At 37.5% G+C, this 20,094-nt stretch overlaps 1 protein-coding gene across 5 annotated transcripts in view; it reads left to right on the plus strand.

Moving 5' to 3' along the window:
• LOC126293196 (neurexin-4) overlaps positions 1–20,094 on the plus strand; it is a 153,325-nt gene that overhangs the window by 50,129 nt on the left and 83,102 nt on the right. For all 5 annotated transcript variants that reach the window (XM_049986318.1, XM_049986320.1, XM_049986317.1 and 2 more), the window contains 6 exons: positions 1,322–1,488; positions 4,772–4,951; positions 7,576–7,737; positions 11,502–11,718; positions 15,033–15,124; positions 19,501–19,660. In XM_049986318.1, the coding sequence (XP_049842275.1) occupies positions 1,322–1,488; positions 4,772–4,951; positions 7,576–7,737; positions 11,502–11,718; positions 15,033–15,124; positions 19,501–19,660 (978 nt within the window). The remainder of the gene's footprint in view (positions 1–1,321; positions 1,489–4,771; positions 4,952–7,575; positions 7,738–11,501; positions 11,719–15,032; positions 15,125–19,500; positions 19,661–20,094) is intronic.

The raw sequence follows: 20,094 nt of genomic DNA on the forward strand, positions 1-20,094 counted from the left end.
TAACATAAAAGTAGATCTCTCTCTCTCTCTCTCTCTCTCTCTCTCTCTCTCTCTCTCTCTCTCTCTCTGTGTGTGTGTGTGTGTGTGTGTGTGTGTGTGTGTGTGTGTGTGTGTGTGTGTGTGTGTGTGTCAGGTCTATGATTACAACGCTGCAGTTACTAGAATGATTAGAAACTTCTTGTCTATTTCTCGACTTATTATTGCTTCAAGCTATTTGTGCTATGTATGGTCCCTATGCAGTTTCAAATAACCTTGTATGAAGACAAATTTCATTTGTGATGAGATTCAGGTTTGTTGAGGCTTTCCCTATTAATTTCAATTTCCAAAAGGAAATAAAACTATATGGAAGCTCTGTGGATATTTACAACACGAGTGATGAACTATAATCGTGGTAAGCATATGGAAAACTCTTAAGAGACTATACATTATGTAGCATTTGGCAGTTTCAGGAAAAAGAAGAGAGTGACACAAATTAGTTCAGTCACAAATGTAGAACCAGAATGCTAAAGAAGAGAAATGCAAAATAAGATTGCATCCCAAACAGGATCAATTTGTAAATAAGACATTTTTATGATCTGCAGGGATACAATAGTTTATGTAACAGGGGAGAATTATTTTCATCTACATACATACTCCACAAGCCGCCACTTGTGGTGTGGCAAGGGGCACGGTTTACCACTACTAGTAATTTCCTCTCCTGTTTCAGTCACAGAGTGAGGCAAAAACTACTGTCTATATGCCTTCGTGTGATCCCTAATTTGTTGTATCTTATCTTCGTGGTCCTTATGCAAAACATATCTTGCCAACAGTAGGATCGTTCTTCAGTCAGCTCCAAATGCTGATTGTCTAAATTTTCTCACTAGTGTTCCTCAGAAAGAACATAAACTTCCCTCAGGGGATTTCCATTTGATTTTCTGAAGCATCTCCTTAATAGTGGTGTGTTGACTGAACGATAAGTATATTTGCCGTGATGAACCATTTTGAATATACGTCCAGATGTATAAAACCTTAAGAGGGACACAAAAATTTTAGTGGAAGTGTCCCAATTTCTGAAGAATTAAAAGGTAATATTTTAATCAGCAAGAACAACTACAAAAAAAGATTGGTGACCTAGCTTTTAGAATTAACTGATTGCTGTGACCTACTCTTGTTCATGAAATTCATTGTGGGAATGCTCATAAAGCCAAAATCTCATGGTAAATGAATTTTGTAACAAATTTATAGCACTACATGTTATGTACAGTGAGGGAATCCTGCAATGTATTTGAAGAATTGAGAGTATCCTAAAAATTATTAACATTTTTCTTTTTTTATTTGAAAGGTTCCGGTGTGGCGACAAGTCTGTCAGTGGGAAGCCTTCTTGATGACAACCTGTGGCACGATGTCGTGATAAGTCGCAAGCTGAGGGACATAATCTTCTCTGTGGACCGTGTGGAAATAAGAGGGCGTGTCAAGGGCGAGTTCCTCAGGCTGGACTTGAACAGGGAGGTAAGTATTGCTTGTCTAATGATAAAAATAAGCAACAGGCTATTACAAATGATTAAAACCAGTGTTTTGTGAAGAAGGCTCTGTCAACATTGTTAACGTGACAAGCGGCTGCACCTCTCACTGAAAAATAATTTATCTATTGAAAATTCACTTTTTAGACACAAAAATAACAACCAAGGAATGATTTATCAGAGTGTTCAAATGGTTCGAATGGCTCTGAGCACTATGGGACTAAACTGCTGTGGTCACCAGTCCCCTAGAACTTAGAACTACTTAAACCTAACTAACCTAAGGACATCACACACACCCATGCCCAAGGCAGGATTCGAACCTGCGACCGTAGCAGTCGCACGGTTCCAGACTGCGCGCCTAGAACCGCGAGACCACCGCAGCCGGCTATCAGAGTGGGTTTTTTTTTTCCCCCCTAGTGAGATGTCATAAACTACTAGCCTTGTGTACAGTAAGAATAAATTTTTGAAATTTGAAAATATTTATTTTTTTGTAAAGTTCAAGAATAGTTATCTCTGGTAGGATCGAATATAAACATTTGACTTTTGCACATTTTGTCCACCTATATGATAGCAAAGAACTGTAAAAATTTCAACATTGATATTTGACTATGAACAAAGCCACAGCCAGCAAATGTAGTTGGGGTACACAGTTCATGTACAGACTTGTCACTAACTACTGGGACTTGTGCAGACTTTTAACTCAGTCCATTGGGCTCCTGTACAGATCTTTCTTGAGGAGTAAACTCGTGCACAAAACTGTAGCCTTCTCAACAACAAAGAAATTTCACAAGTTTCTTATTTTACTTTTATCATTCTATACTTGTAATAATGTGCTACTTAACTGACAATAAAGCTAGATGTAAATGGGCAATAGAGGACATGTATGCCTTGTGCAAGGATAACATTAAAGGCATCACCTATTTTCTTGCCAAGAAAGAAGAGGTAGTTATTCATATTAAAACAAACCTTCAAACCAGATTTTAAAACAATATAGCTGTAACAGAACAAAGCAATTCCAAAAATTCCTTGGCATTGCAGAAAACTTAGTTCGATCCTATGTAACATCGGAAATTGAAATACTTGAGGATCATTGTGTCAGTAAAATTACATCTCTGTCTTTAACATTGGATGATTTAGTGACATATGTATATGGTGGAGAATGGTGGCTTGCACAGCTTGCGAGAATAAGTTTGGAAAATAATGATTTTCTTCGGCCAGCAGGCTGGTTAATATGCACAAAAATGTCATTTAGGAAATCTGCAAGTGATAAAATTTGGATACTAATGAAATACATAAAATGGAAGCTTTCAGTGCTTGAACATACCAAAGCAACTCGGAGGTCTTTTTCTTTATCACTAAAGCTGTCTGAAGAAATAAGTGTTCTTAACAATCACTACTAGCATTAGAAATCATCATATCTCAAAATTATGTTAATTGGAAATACTCATTTTAAATTTGTCTAGATAATATAGAAAGAAACTTCCACATGGGAAAAATATATTAAAAACAAAGTTTCCAAGACTTACCAAGCGGGAAAGCGCTGGTAGATAGGCACAATAAATAGAACACAGACAGAATTTCTAGCTTTCGCAACCGACGGTTGCTTCTTCAGGAAAGAAGGAAGGAGAGGGAAAGACGAAAGGATGTGGGTTTTAAGGGAGAGGGTAAGGAGGCATTCCAATCCCGGGAGCGGAATATATGTATATATATATTTTGCAAAAAATTCAGTACCTTAACTTCAATAACACGATCATATCTAACCAAAATGACACGTGAATTAGGCAACAGTCGAAAGATCAATTGTTGTGTAATGTGAATTATTTTCTGATTTTCAAAAATTCACATCTTTGTTCACAGTCAAATATCAATGTTGAAATTTTTACAGTTCTTTGCTATCATATAGGTGGACAAAATGTGCAAAAGTCAAATGTTTATATTCGATCCTACCAGAGATAACTAGCCCTGAACTTTACAAAAAAATAAATGTTTTCGAATTTCAAAAATTTATTCTTACTCTGTACAAGGCTAGTAGTTTATGATATCTCACTAGAGAAGAAAAAAACTCTCTGATAAATTATTCCTTGGTTGTTATTTTTGTGTCTAAAAAGTGAATTTTCTGAGTTTTCAATACCAAATTTTAGAGTTTATTTCAATTGGTTATTTATTAATTTAGGGTATTTTGGGTAATAAACTTTGTTTCTAGAGGAGACATGTCAGTCACAATGTTCTAACTTAAGCCAGTTTAGAGATATTCAAATTAACGATAATGACTCCAAACTGAAAATTATGTGCTTACAAACAGAAATGGCCGCTATTCAGTAATTATGCAAGGTAAATTTTTTTTAAAAACTGTTTTAGACTTCTCAGTTATAGGGTAATCACACGTAAAAATCCCAAAATATTTGAAAAAAGTCAAGTGACCAACTTAATTTTTATTGGATCACTTCACTTGGACTGACCCAGTATTAAGAAAAGGATAAATTGCTTCTTATCATATAGTGGACTCACAGACAGGCACAAGAAAGAGATTCCTAAACAAATAAACTTTCAGCAAAAATGCCTCCTTCTGAATGACACAACCTGCAGGCGCATGCAAACACAGCTCACACATACGTGACCACTGTCTCTGGCTACTGAGGCCAGACTTGGGTCTCAGCAACCAGAGACAGTGGTTGTGTGTGTGTGTTGTGCGATTTTGGCCGAAAGCTTGTTTGTTTAGGAGTCTCTTTCTGGTGCCTGTCTGCAACTCGGTCTCTCCACTGTATGGTGAGTAGCAATCTATAATTTTCATAATGTTGTTGTTGTTATCCCATCCTGGATTTTGTGTGGAGAATAGTTAGATATAGTTACCAAATTGTGAAACATTCCAGCACACCTTTAAAAGTGTGGTCTAATGCATGGATTTAGCAAAAATGCTAGGGTCTAGTATTGCATGTTCTTGAGTGCATAAATAAAGTGTGCTTCACATTGTTTTATGTCGCTATAGCAATTCAGAAATTGTGAAAGAAAAGCAATGTTTGAATATTTTAATAATGCTAAATTGCTGGAACAATTCCAAACCTTATATTTTCCAAACATACGTTATGCTCAGCTATAGTTAATATAGTAAGTGTTGAACCCTTTTGTGTGAAACACATCATTAAATTGATCATTGTTGTTTATTGAGAGTGATAATCAGTAACCTTGTGCTTTATTATTATTGGATTAATTCCCTGCATTGAAATGTTTGAAATAATGTTTTTATCTTTCCAAACGTATACTTCTTTCTGCAGTTGTTTATTGGTGGTGTCCCTAATAAACAAGAAGGCTTGGCGGTCATCCAGAACTTCACGGGGTGCATGGAAAATGTATACCTCAACTCGACCAACCTGATAAGTGTTATGAAGGGCTCGTCAGAGTACGGGCAGGATCAGTTCGACTACCGGACCGTCAATACAGCATTTCACTGCCCTGTGAGTTACGTGCTTAACATACTGTAGCTATTTTTTACTTCACCAGTGTATTAAGATAATTTCCTTACCATGTCTTTATATGTTTGTGTTATCTTGACTCTTAATAGAAACTGGTATTCAGCCACTTTTCAAATTAAAATATTGAAACAGGAAGATGCAATGTAATGACACCATTATGATGCAGCATGCTTAATTCTTACTGGCAAAATGAGCACCTAACCAGACAATAATCTTTCAGAACATTTTATTGCTTATCAAGTAAGGTGGCACACTGCTTACAGTGGAAGTAGCCATGAATCTATCAATGGAAAATGCGAAAATATACCAAGGGTCTCACTGAAACCTTCACTGACCGTAATTATCCTCCCAACCTTGTACAAAAACAAATCTCTCGTGCCTTACCTTTCCAGTCTCCCACCACTACCCAAAGCCCCACCGTCCGGCATTCCACTCGTAACTCAGTACCTCCCAGGACTGGAGCAACTGAATTACATTCTCTGCCAGGGTTTCGATTACCTCTCGTTGTGCTCTGAGATGAGAAATGTCTATCCATTACCCCCCCCCCCCCCCCCCCCCTCCACACAGAACCTACACAATATACTCATCCATCCTTATACAACCCGTGCTCCCAATCCCTTACTTCATGGCTCATACCCCTGTAATAGACCTAGATGCATAACCTGCCCTATACATCTTCCCACCACCACCTACTTCTTTCCGGTCACAAACATTGTCCACCTCACCTACAAGCTAAGCTGCAATCACTGTGCTGCATTCTATGTAGGCATGACAACCAACAAGCTGTCTGTCCGCACGAATGGCCACCGACAAACTGCTGCCAAGAAACAAGTGGACAACCCTGTTGGGGAACACACTGCCAAACATGATATCTTTCATTTCAGTGACTCCTTCACAGCCTGTGCCATATGAATCCTTCCCACCAACACCAGCTTTTCTGAATTGTGCAGGTGGAAACTTTCCATGCAATACATCCTATGTTCCCGTAACCCTCCTGGCCTTGACCTTCATTAGTGCTGTTCTCACCCATCCAGCCCCTTCCCTGCTCCCATTCCAGCACTACACACCTGCCATTCTACCACAACACCCAGTCCTTTTTTTATTTATTAATTTTTTTTCTCTTCTACTTCCCCTTTCCCCCTCCCCCCTTCTCACATTCCCACTGCCCAACGTGCAGCACTTCACTGTCTGCCATTCCCACCCTACTATCCCTCCCCCTCCCCGCTCCAGCCTCCTTTTTTTCACCCCCACCCAGTTGCCACTCCCATCATGCACTGGTGCTACTGCTTGCAGTGTGATTTTCAGTTGCTTGATACTGGAGTCGTGAGTGTGTGTGTGTGTGTGTATTGCTGACAAAGGCCATTAGCCGAAAGCTTTAAGTGGGAAAATCTTTTGTTGTGGCTATCTGCGACTCAGCATCTCCACTATATGGTGAATAGCAACTCTCCTTCTCATAATGTTGTTACATTCCATCCTGGATTTACCATTGTTTTATTTTTTGATTTACAAATTTGGGAGAAAACCTATTCTTATAATTGGGTATTATGGCATACATCTTTGTAATCGGCGTGAAATGCTCTTTCCTACAGAGCAGAATTTTTTTTCCAATTTTTTGTTATTTTTCACTCAGTAACTCATCAAAGAGCATCTCAAATGTAGTCTTAGAAGTGAATTGTAGATAACAAACAGGACAGAGAAAATGAGAATAGAAGTTGTTGAAATGTATTAAAGGGGGGAAAAAAGCAGATGAGTAACTGTTGAATAGTAGGTACTGAATTAAAAAGAAAAAAACTTTATGGTACATTTTAACTAACTGATGTGATAGGTCGATAGGACATATCCTTGAACAGAAAGTTAATTTGATAATACACTCGCAGGGGTGGAAGGGGTTGAGTGTACGAGTTAACCAAACTTTGCAGATATCGCGACATTGAATATAGAAAACAAAACAAAAATTAAGAAATCAGAGAATCATTACTTGTGAATCTACAATTATTTGCACAAGCTGGACTAGCATAGAGAGTTGAATCAAACCTTTCTTTGGAGTGTTGATTACAACACAGGAAGTGTAGTATTCCTTGAAATAGATCAGTGAAACCAAATGAACTAGATTTTTGCATTCTATGAGCAGTTCTCTCTCTTCACATTTAGGTTACTCTTAATACCAGTGAAGAAATCCCTTCAGCCAGACACATTTTTAATGAATTATTTATTTCATTGTAATAAGTCGTGGGCTTAGTCATTAGAAGGCAGCAAAAATTTCATGTATATATTTCAGATTTTTGTCCTATAATGTACGAAAAATGTGAAATTTGTACAACAGGTCTTTGTTGTCACCTGGTAGATGTAGACCTGAAACTAGTTATGGTGAAATAAATCATTCTTTCAGAAATTGTGAATGGTTGCAATTTCTTCTTCAATGATATGAAAACAGGTGTTTTTTTCAAAAACAGTTGTCAATAAAATAATAAGCAGCTCTGATTTAATATGAATGCCTCTGTCATGTGTTCAAATAATGCTAGCTTGCCACCGTAGATTTTGTCACAAATGCGTTATGGAGATGTGCTTTGATCCACTCATGTGTGTATGCTTAATTTCTGTTTCAGGATCCCCCTGTTACACCAGTTACATTCCTCACTGCAGGATCATTTGTGAAACTGAAAGGTTATGAAGGTGTCAGATCATTAAATGTTTCTTTTGCTTTTCGTACATATGAGCCCAATGGTTTACTAATGCATCACAGTTTCCTTACAAGTGGACATGTGAGGGTAAGTTCAGCGCAATATCTATGTTGCATACAATCATTTTTGATGCCTGTGCTTAAATATTACTAAGCAATGTGATCTGGTAATCAGGCTGTAGTGGGAATAATGTGGTCATGTGTGATAAGATCGGCCATCATAAAATTAGTCTCCTCAAGGCCACACCCTCTATCCGCAGGTGCTGCGAGCTGTGATTTGCATGTCTCAGTTTTGTTTTCATACTGTAGGCAGTGCATTAGGCCAGTGCCAACTGAATGTTCATGGTCTCCATCCGATATTGTGTGGTTTCAGTCTTCTGTGGAACGTTGCAGTGATGTGTGTTTTGTAATCAGTGAATCGTTGAAGCAAGGACCTGTGTAGAATTCAGAAAGATATTCAGAAACAATCTAAAATTGTTGTATCTAACGTACTGAGGTTTTTTTTACTGATCTGGAATAATATAAAATTTTGCACAAGCTCATAAAGTGACAATAAAACCTTGTGGTATTTCAGAATCAGCTGTGTTCTATATTAACAGTGCAGTAATTATGGCAAAATCTCTAGATGTGAGCATATGTCTTGATTCTCCAAGAAAGGGATATAAATGAAAAGGGAAATCTACATAATTTGATGGTGTTTACAAAAAATTAGTGCTTAGATATCATGGTCTGATTATAGTATCCGACGAGTAGGAAAATGCAGTGATCTGGGTGAAAAAAAATATATTCTTGCTCAGAGACCTGATTTGTCTTCTCTGCTCCATCGGTTTTTGATACAGAAAGTGTAATGGTGGATGGCCATTTTTAATGGAATACAGAGACACTGCAGCTACAAGAATGAAGTTTTGTGTACAGTGCACATATTGCTTGCAGAGAACGATGGTATTGTAGTATACTTTGATAAAACTTAGCTTTCACAAAACTATATGTGCAAATGTATTTTGTTCATCTTCAATAATTAGTGACCTGTAAGTATTAGTTACATTTTTCTGTAGTGTATATTGACGATTTGGGTGATAGGTGCAGTGATGAATGGTCAATTAGGAGGTGCAAATAATTTTTTTTTTTTTTTTTTTTTTTTTTTTGGGAGGTAGGCGATATTCTGGGTCATATTAAAGCATGATGTTGGACTTAAAATCCTGCAGTGGCATACAAGTAATCACACACTGCTGTGCAGGGAGCCTCTCACAAATAAAATGCGTTGTGACATGAAAAAATAATGTCGTCTCAGATGCTACCAAAATTAATTTTATAGTTCTCTTAACTTCTTTCTCACTGGATGTTTCTACAAAGTCCAACAAAACGCAAATTCATTAGTGTCTGTAATTTTCATTACACATATGGAAAAGTTTTGAGCCTCTTGTGATATTTCGTTTTTTGTCTCGAAATACTTTAATGTTTTTATGATAAAATATGTGTCACATGCTTCTATAAACTTCCAGAACGTACACACATTTTTTCAGCCGTAATATGTGAGTGGTTCTGTTTGATCAACTGATTGAAGTGAACAATTATTTTTCTCTTCTCAAAATTTCTTGGAATGTTAGTTTTTATTTGTTTATTTTCGTAGCAGTTGGCAGGAATTTACTTTTAGAAATTAAAAATAGAGATGTCAAATTTTTTGGAATTTTTACTAATATTTGAAATTACCACTAACTGGCAATGCTGTAAGATGGTGAGATGACTTTGAGGTGCCTATTTTCATGACGGCTGCTACAGGTACAATCACAGTCCACTTCAAAGTAGCACACATTGCGAACAGGAAAAGTAATTGCAGGAAATGAATTTGCAGAAAGTCATGAGAACATAACTTAAATTTCATTAATTTTACTGGTAGTAAACATGGAAGGTGCTAGAGCCAACAGAGAAGGCAACAGAATGTGCAAGCAATTGTTGACAAGCAAAAGTAAGTCAATGTTGCTCAGTTACGGAAGGAGGGGTGCAGTGCTGAGTGGAGCAGATTCAAAGACCTGCCCCAAAGCAGAATAAGTAAAATTCACACAGTAAACACTGCACTGATGGTATAGATTAAAGTCTCATTAGACACCAATTTCTATGATGTTATTAGGCAATATAATTTTTGCAAATAATTCACAGCTTTTGTCATACAGAACTGTACTTTTAGGCTAGCAAAGAAACTCTGCAGAAATTTTTAATGTGTGGTATTTGATTTTAAAAGATGCCAGAATGAAGTGTGAGTGTGTGTGTGTGTGTGTGTGTGTGTGTGTGTGTGTGTGTGTGTGTGTGGACTTGCAAAAATAACCAACAGAATTAAGGTGTACAATGGTTTATTTAAATGAACCATGGATCATTCACATTACACTGGAAAAATTTGTTGCAAAGTGTTGGTTGAAAAGTTTCATTGTACAGTTGTGCCAAGTAATGTGTCATTGTGGATGCAGAGTTTCATTTCGTGTTTACTTATCCTGTAAGACTATTACCGGAGATTTTCAGATACTGTTGTAGAAATGGACAGAAGAAAGTAAAAATGTGTAAAGACAAACTTTGCCATTAATTAACCCTTTTACAGCTGCAGACATGCTCTCTACATTCCAGGCTAAGCATGTCTTTGTTACTGCTGTACTGCTCACTATATGCTGCTACTTGTTCTAAGAGGTGTCATTCCATCCGATATGAAATACTTATTATCTGATTTTAAAACTTTGTGTTGGTTTGTTTTTAGCTCATACCCTTCCATGTGTGAAGTATAGATAAGGTATCGAAATTTTATTTAAAATTTGGAGCATAATGATATCTTGTTCTCGAGTTATTTGTTTTTTTACCTGGCGGACGGTAACATGCAGAGTGCACAGTGCCTACACATCAGGAATCGTGAACTCGTGAAAATCATATTTTATAAATGATTCAAGATATGAAAACAAAGTCTTTTTACGAATGATAGTACACAAAGAGGTACACATGTCATACAATAAATACTTGTAACTTTTTTATTGACTGAGGTGCAGAAGAAACTTGTCTGCAGCAGAGAGAATGGCAATGGGCTGGGTAAACACATCAATAACGCTTAAGGGAAGCTCGGAGGCTGTTTTTAAACATAACTTCAAATCTGGGGAGCAGCGGAGCATGACAAGTTAATTTGTCCACAGCCGTGAAAGGGCTAAGGTGCACTAATTTTCCTTTCTTTATTCCGCTGATAAAATTTTACAAGAAAGTGGTTTGATTCCTATTGACACTATGATATCTGCACTTAAATCCTATAGGAATTGTCTGTAATTTTCCAAATAATAAGTTCTGTAGTTTTGTCAAACACCTTGCACTCGAACCCGAAAAGATTACGGTTACTGCTTTTGTTCACAATAAATAGTAATCATATTTCACATAGCCTTATGCAAGCTTCTCAGTATTATGCTACTTCTAGTACTTGAGCATCAGTTTTGTTACTTTTATATTCGAGCAGCTTTTCAGTTGGCCTCAAATACTGAGTGGACCTCCTTCAAGACTTTTCCACCAGAGAGAGATTTGCGGCGGTCATCAGGAACTGAAACCTAGTCATCATATTTACTAGCTAATAACACTAACCTCAAGAACACCTTATTCAAATGAACCGTCAAATGGTTTGAAGATCCAAAATTGGCACTTCATTTTTTATCATCATAACATTAAACAGACATCGATGAAATGCAAAATTGAAAATTAGATGATTGTTAAAAGATTAAGCAGTCATCAAATTCATAAACGAAACTTGATGAAAACAGGCATGAAACTACTTAGTGACAAATTCACTTGACACCTCCAAGTTCTCTAATGAGTATTGTGTTCATCCTTTTACAGTTATTTCTGCATGAAGGAAAAGTGAAGGTGAGAATAGTGACAAATGGGAATCCGGCAGCACTTTTGGACAATTATGATGAGCGCTTTGATGACGGACAGTGGCACTTTGTCATCCTGACTGTCGCACCTAACCTTCTCGTGCTGTCAATTGATGGCAGACCTATGAAGACAGTGAGATTAATAGCCATGACCACAGGATCATCATATTATGTCGCAGGTTGGTATTGCTCTAGGTTCGTACTGTTAACTTTAGGAAGTAAGTACCAGAAAATTTTTTTGTTACACTTTTACTGAAGGTGGTGTAGTACTTTTTTGAAAGAAGTGAAATGTGGACAGTAATCTGTACATGCAGAAAGGGAACAGAAGTTTTTGAAATGTGGTGCTACCTGCAGGAAAATGATGAATATTAACTGGGTGTATGAAATAACTAATGAAGAGTTAATGAATCAATAAAATGAAACTATTGGGTTGGTGCATAAGTTTGTAACATTTTTCTGTAAGTTTAAAAAATACTACAGGTACATATAACGGAGACTTCAGTAATCAATAATATATTCTCCTTAACTATTTACAATAATCTGCCAACACTGGGATAAGTTTTCTGTTCCACGACTGTAGAAATCATGTTTTGAGACAAAGACCTCGTCTAACCATGTTCGGTGTGCATATTCATCTAAAAAGGAAGTTCTGTGAAAGTTGTTCAACAGACAGCGGAAAAGGTGAAAATTTGAGGGGGCAAAATTGGATCAATAAGGTGGTTGCAGAACGAATTCCCAACCCAACACGTGTATTGTGTTTTTTGTCAGTCTAGTGGAATGCAGGCATGCATTTTCATGATGTAGCATCAGTTCACATAGTCTACCCATAGCTCATTTGCTTCTGATGTATGAGGCATGTTCACAAGGGAAATACTGTTTTGGTATTAAAAAACTCATAAAAACACTTTTTCAAATGAAAATTTATTTTTACAAGAAAGAGATTCTCTTAAATTATTTTTCTATGTAGTTGCTACCATTGCTCAGACATTCATTGTAGCAAAAAAAACAAAAAAAATTCTGTCACCTTCATAGAAAGATGCCACCAGTGAAGGCCGTCACTCTTGAACATTGTTTTTTTGCGTTGTCAGCGCTGTCAAAGCGCCTTCTTCCAAACCCAAGACGTGAGATTGGAGCTGTACAGCATGTAATGCTCAGTCAAGGCAGCATCGTACAAGTGTGCTGCATTGTACAAGTGTGCCCCATCGTGCTGATATCAGTCAAAACCTTATTCAACAATTCATTTGGGAGCACGTCAATCGCCCCTCATACAGCCTCGATTCTGCACCTTCTGACTATCTCTTGTTCCTGACATTTGAAGTCTAAGTTTGGAGAAAGTCGCTTTGACAGAAATGACAAACCAAAAATCGATGTTCAGGAGTGGCTGTCTTCACTGGTGGCATATTTCTATGAAAAGGGCATTGAAAATTCAGTTTCTCACTATGAAAAATGTCTGAACGTTTATAATAGCCTGTACATAAGTTTGACGGTATTCTCCAGTGATGGTCTAAATTTTATTTGCAGAAAATCGGTGATAATATGTATATTACAAAGGTTCTGTAACTATGTTTTTTTTTAGTTTCTGGTACAAAGATATTTGCTGAATGTTCTGTTGTAACGTATGTGTTATGAAGTTCCTAAATTTATCATTTCTCTTTTCGGATATCAGTAAAATTATCTTCACATTTTTGTATGTTTTAGTTTCATTTGCCCTTTAAGAACTCCATACCCATTTAATTCTTCTGGGATACTCATTGTATGTCCTTTGCATACCTTATGCTGAATTTTTAGTACCTTTTTTTGTGTAGGTGCATGTAAAATGTAGTTTGATTGCCCTCACTGTCCTAGGTGCAGTCCTTGTACCTTATTCAGAAATTTCTTGCTTTGTCATCTCTGACAGAATTTCCGTCTCATCAACAATCCTCATAGGATTGATTTATTTCCCTCGAATTTTAACTTCCTTTCCAGATTTCACTTTGGTTTCCTGTATTTCTGGGTCAACATAGGGGCTGGAAAATACAGCATATGGACTGGATAATATCGGGATAGGCTAAAACACACTCTCTCTCTCTCTCTCTCTCTATATATATATATATCTGCTTGTGTCTGTGTATGTGCGGATGGATATGTGTGTGTGTGTGCGAGTGTACACCTGTCCTTTTTTTCCCCTAAGGGAAGTCTTTCCGCTCCCGGGATTGGAATGACTCCTTACCCTCTCCCTTAAAACCCACATCCTTTCATTTTTTCCCTCTCCTTCCCTCTTTCCTGACGAAGCAACTGCCAGTTGCGAAAGCTTGTAATTCTGTGTGTGTGTTTGTGTGTTTTGTTCATGTGCCTGTCTGCCGGCGCTTTCCCGCTTGGTAAGTCTTGGAATCTTTGTTTTTAATATATATATATATATATATATATATATATATATATATATATATATATATATATATATATATATATATAAAGATTCCAAGACTTACCAAGCGGGAAAGCGCCGGCAGACAGGCACATGAACAAAACACACACACAGAATTACGAGCTTTCGCAACTGGCAGTTGCTTCGTCAGGAAGGAAGGAAGGAGAGGGAAAAATGAAAGGATGTGGGTTTTGGGGAGAGGGTAAGGAGTCATTCCAATCCCGGGAGCGGAAAGACTTCCCTTAGGGGAAAAAAAGGACAGGTGTACACTCGCGCACACACACACACACACACACACACACACACACACACACACACACACACACACATATATCCATCTGCACATACACAGACACAAGCACCCACATCCTTTCATTTTTCCCTCTCCTTCCTTCCTTCCTTCCTGACGAAGCAACTGCCAGTTGCGAAAGCTCGTAATTCTGTGGGTGTGTTTGTGTGTTTTGTTCATGTGCCTGTCTGCCGGCGCTTTCCCGCTTGGTAAGTCTTGGAATCTTTGTTTTTAATATATTTTTCCCATGTGGAAGTTTCTTTCTGTTTTATATATCCCCGCACCCTTCCCCCCCATCCCCATCCGCAACCCCCTCCCTCTCCTTCCTTGACTAATTCTTTTCCCTCAGATTCATTGGCTCTTGTAACTGCTGTCTAGTTTCCTTACAAGTTGATGATTACCTTTTACTGTATCATTTTATCTTCAGGATTTTTCAGTAATTTCACTTTTAATTTGCGACTCCTTCTTCTTCTTCTACTACTACTACTACACACACACACACACACACACACACATGGCATAAAAATGCAGTTAAGTTGCAAAATGGACAGTTGAGGAAGTTTTTTGCACTGACAACATCATATTCATTACTAAATTTAAATTGTATTAGGTTAGCACAAGCTATAGTCCTAGAACACAAATATTTTGTTCTGATTCTGCTTGGAACATATAACTGTGTGGTGTACATTTCTGTATCATTATATTTGAATACGACGAGCGACTTGAATTACCATTCTTGAAAACATTTTGTTAGCTTGGGCTGAATAAAAACTGATGTCTTTTTGTATGTCTGCATTTAGGTGGAGTGACTGGGACTCCAGGTTTTGTTGGCTGCATGCGTTTGATTAGTGTGGATGGAAATTACAAGCCACCAAAGGACTGGACATCAGATGTGAGTAGAGTTGTGACATTTGTTTTGAAATTTTGAAAGCTGTTATGGTTGTTGGTCTTTACTGTGTTGTACTACGTATACTAAAATCCCAATTTAACAAACCCACCTTTAAGGAAATCCTACTTTTAAAGATATTTCCATCACTCCTGGTGAAACTGGTGTAACAAGAGTGGTGAAATTCCCAAAAGAATAATGTTTTTCTTCCCCACTTTGAGGAAGTGCTACTTTAAAAAAAGTCTGCTTTTATGGGATAAGCACAAAATACTCTGCCAATTAAAATCCAGTTTTTGTGCAATTCCCGACATGTCTGAGTGACTTTGACTCTTCCATTTCTCATAGGTCATACTTCGTGTCATGATGCATTAAATGGTCATTGATTATTTCACTCAACACTTATATAGATCATAGTTTTTTGGACTAGTGATTCTGCTTCCCTTGTAGTGATACTGGAAAGCATGTTGAACATTCCAAAATCAATATCTGCCCTGCCTACTATGTGTCTGAGGTCACTTGGTCTGATGATGTAGGCACAGTGTCTACAGATGTAAGAAGTATAGTTGTTTGGTTATTGAAGTAAAAGTGTCATCAGTTTTACTTTTGTGGAGTTATAGCATGAAAATGTAGAAAGGTTACAATTCAGGAAAAGCTGCTGATCATCCTCAATGTCGAAGATGATCATAACGTAAAATTTTCCGACACGGTGAAGAAGCACTGTTTTGCACCATCTATGTTATACGAAATACTTAAAAATAAGGAAGTGTTCTTCAACTCTGAAGTTCCCGTTTCCCCTGGTATCAAATGAGGAGATTCTCTGTCTTGTTGCAACCAAATGCATTCTGTGAGGCCCCTTTTCTGGAGCTGAGCTATTGACCGTGTTTTTAATCTCTAAATGATTTGTGCCATTCACAGTCCCTTCAAAAAAGTAGGGTCCAAGTATATTTGATGTCCTCACTGTCCATGCCATTATGTGAGGCAGATTCCATTCTAACTCAACTGTATAATGAGGGTTCTCTTACAGGGGCAGGGGGATTTCTTGCCTGACCTGTGCATTCAGTGTTGTGATAAGTATTCTTTTAAAGTGGGCTCAGGGAATGAGAAGCAGCAGCTTTTGTATAGACAGAAACATGCTGCAAGAGAAGCCTCATAAAATCACCTCGAGATTGGCGTTTAAAAATTCGGTGCATCCAACAGGTGGTTGGATTATTTAAAAAATCATTGTAATGTGTTATTCAGGGAGTAAGTGGAGAAAGCGAGATTGTGAATGTAGAAAGTGTAAATTACTGGAAGAAAATTACACGAACAAGCAAATGCACCCAGAGGTATTTACAATGCTCATGAAACTGATGCCTTTTATAATTTAGTACCTGCAAAAACATATTCCTGTCAGGGAAAAAATGCCAAGGAAGTACAAAAGTGAAGAAAATAAGATTGCACTATTGTGTGTACACAGTGATGGAAGTGAAAATTTGCCTCCACGAATAAAAGGTAAATTTACAACTTCTAGCTGTTTCAGAAGCATAAAGATGCTATCTTGTATTGGATTGGTGCATAAATTCATAATATTTTTTTGTAAGTTTAATAAACGCAACAGATACATGTAACATAGTCTGTAGTCATCAGTAATATATTCTCCTTCACCATTTACAACAGTCTGCCAACGTTGCGGTAACTTTTTGATTCTGTGACCGTTTTGTGACAAAGAACTCGTCGAGCCATGTTCTGAGCGCATTTTCATCCAGAAATGAGTTTCCTTGAAGATGGTTTGATCAATTGCAGAAAAGATAAAAATATGAGGGTGCGAGATTAGGAGAATAAATCCCTTATAATGTCTTTTGTCAGTCTAGCAGAATATGCGTGGTCGTTATCATCGAGCAGCAACACTTTACGCAGTCCTCCTAATTGGTGTTCTTGGATCGCCTCTGCAAGACGTCTCAGTCATCGACAATAAATGTCAGCAGTTCTGGGTGCTCTCAGGGCAGCAATTTGTAGTACACCACACCATCACTGTTCCACATACTCCTAACAAAATATCTTTTGTGGAGGTGCACAGGTCTATGTACAGGGAGTTCTGCGTTGTTTGAGCTCAGCCGTTGTATCCTTGTGCTTGTTCAGCATGAAGACACCATTTCTCATCCCCAGTAATGATACAAAATAGGAATGGTTGGTGTGGTTCACAAGCCAGTTGATGACAAGCAAGCAGGGATGCATTTATGGCCAACTGCAGATTTTTTGTGATTTTTGGCTTTGAGCATGATGTGCCCTTACACCCAAGTTTAGAACTTTCCACATTTCATGCAAATATTGTTGGATGATGGAATGATCACAGTTCATCACATTCGCCAGTACTAGAGTACATTAACATGTGTCATTGTGGATTGATGTGTTTAAAAGAACTTCATCAAACCCCAATGATCTTTTAGAATGTGGAGAGTCACTGACATCAAAATGATCATCCTTAAAATAATAAACCATTTTCTGTCCAATGGCATTATCCTCATACTTAGCACAAGTATTTGTGGCAGCCTCTGCCACTCTCGCCCCTCTGTTGAAGTCGAACAGAAGAATATGTCAGAAATGTTCATATTTCTCCACTCGGCATCCCATGTTCTAGCATTCACAGCTCCACTCACTATCTCTAAATAACAAAATGACAATATGTAACAAATAGCAACCACTACTGATGAAACTTGGCTATTTCATTTTGATCCTAACAGCAAACAGCAAAGCTCAGTGTGGAAATCTCCTTCATTACCAACCCCCCAAAAACTTCTGCTGTGAAAGTTATGGTCATCTCATTCTTTGATATTCATGGAATGGTTCATCAGCATGTTGTACCTGCACACACATCAGTAACTGGACAATACCACAGGAATGTCCTGAAAACATTACAAGTCCATATCAGGCACAAAAGACTAAATTTCCGTGAAGCAGGCTGGATGCTGCACCACAATAATGCGCGGTACACATCGCCAATGTTGTTGCTCAATATCTTGCAAAAATCAACGTGAAGTGCATCCCATACCTTCCCTATTGTGGTGAATGTGAACTGGAGATTGCATTTGGTTGAAAGAACACTTAGAGGATGTAACTTATCCGCTAAAGAGACTGCATCTGTCCACCTTCTGTTAAGAATATTGCTGTGTCATACGTGATCCATACCAGGTAAGATTGACTGACAACATTGACAAGTACAAAGAAGGGCCACTTCTTTTATATCACAGAGTAGGGGAGAGAATGTCATGGATATGATACTGAAGTTGGGATGACAATCATTAAAACAAAGGCATTTTTCGTTGCGACAATATCTTTTCATGAAATTTCAATCCCCAGCTTTTTCATCCAAATCCAAAATGTTTTGTTGACACTATCTATATAGGAAGAAATTATCATCGTAATAAAATAAGAGGTATCAGAGCTTCACGGGAAGTTTTGGGTGTTAATTTTTCGTGCACCCTGTTAGGTAGTGGGACAGTAGAGAAATTGTGTGAATTGCAGAATTGTTATGTAGATGTAGATGTTGTTGCTGGTTGAAATTCTGTAACACAACAGCTTGTGTTAAATTGTGTAACGAAGACTGGTAATACATCAGTTGCTGTTTAAGAGAACATTGTCCCAGAAGAAGAAAGGAATAGAATCACTAATCAAACAATGGAAAATCCAGGATGGAATGTAACAATATTGTCAGAAGGAAATTAGTAGAATCACTGATATTTCTGTAATTGCCACTCCATAAACTCCGTTTTACTGTAATTCTAATACCAATCACTTTATAGCACCAGATGTTAGTAATTTTGTAATTAAATAGCCCTTGTATGAACTAAACATGCTTGAATTATTATTTGGTGTCACTCCTGTGTACACACGCAAAACCCCTAATTAAGATAAAACTCTGTTTGAGGAGAATATATGTGGGCCTTGAGAGATTCATAAAATAGGGTCTTACTACATTACATTTTATTAGAAATCCACTGAGATAGTTGACGAGCAAAGAAGTTTCCTAGAGAGATCAGAGCTTCATCTTTATATCAGCCTCACTCAATCAAAGCACAGCTTGCCCTTTCGACAAAAATACTCTGTGAACTTTTGATGCAGACCGACAGTCAGATTCTGCATTCTCACACTTCCTGAAAGCATTTGACACTGCAGACTGTTAACAAAGGTCCAAACACATGGAATAAATTTCAGATATCTGACTCATTTGAAGACTTTTTGAGTTATAGAATGCAATATATTACTGTAGATGAGATGAGAGACAAGAGTGCAGTCAGGAATATATTTACTTACAAAGCACTGTGTTCATCAGGCCAAAAACTTTGAAGCTTACATGTATAGAAATGTATTCCTGATTTTAATTTTGTCTCATTGGACTTTTGCAGGAGTATTGCTGTCCTGGTGAGGTGGTGCTTGAAGGTTGCCAAATGATTGATCGTTGCAATCCAAATCCCTGTGAACATGCGGGTGCCTGCCGCCAGAACTCCCACGAGTTCTTTTGTGACTGTACTGGAACAGGTTATTCTGGAGCTGTTTGCCACACATGTAAGTCCAGTGACAAAAAAATATTTTTCTTTTTTATAATTTTAAGTGTAGACAAACACAAGAGCTGGCATTGTCTGCAGGGGGAGCAAATGTTAAAAATATTTTGGAAACATCCACAAGTCATACTTGTTATTTTTTATTTACTGATTTCACTCTTAAAATGAGCAAGAGCATTGTCAGGATAGACACTGTAAAAGATGGGAACTGAGCAGCACGGAAAACTTACATTGACATTACATAAGGTACATATTCTATTTATAGTATGGTGACTTAATGTTTGAAGTTGGCTCTGTGTGTGTGTACAACTCAGAGCTTTACATGTCTGCTAATCTTTCAAAATACATCTGTAATTATTACAGTGTGTTTCAAAATATATTATAAAAAAGGCATATTAAAAATGTCTGTACAAACATGCATTCAAAATTACTGTTCCT

This window comes from Schistocerca gregaria, chromosome 10, assembly GCF_023897955.1.
Source record: "Schistocerca gregaria isolate iqSchGreg1 chromosome 10, iqSchGreg1.2, whole genome shotgun sequence".
Taxonomy (NCBI): domain Eukaryota; kingdom Metazoa; phylum Arthropoda; class Insecta; order Orthoptera; family Acrididae; genus Schistocerca; species Schistocerca gregaria.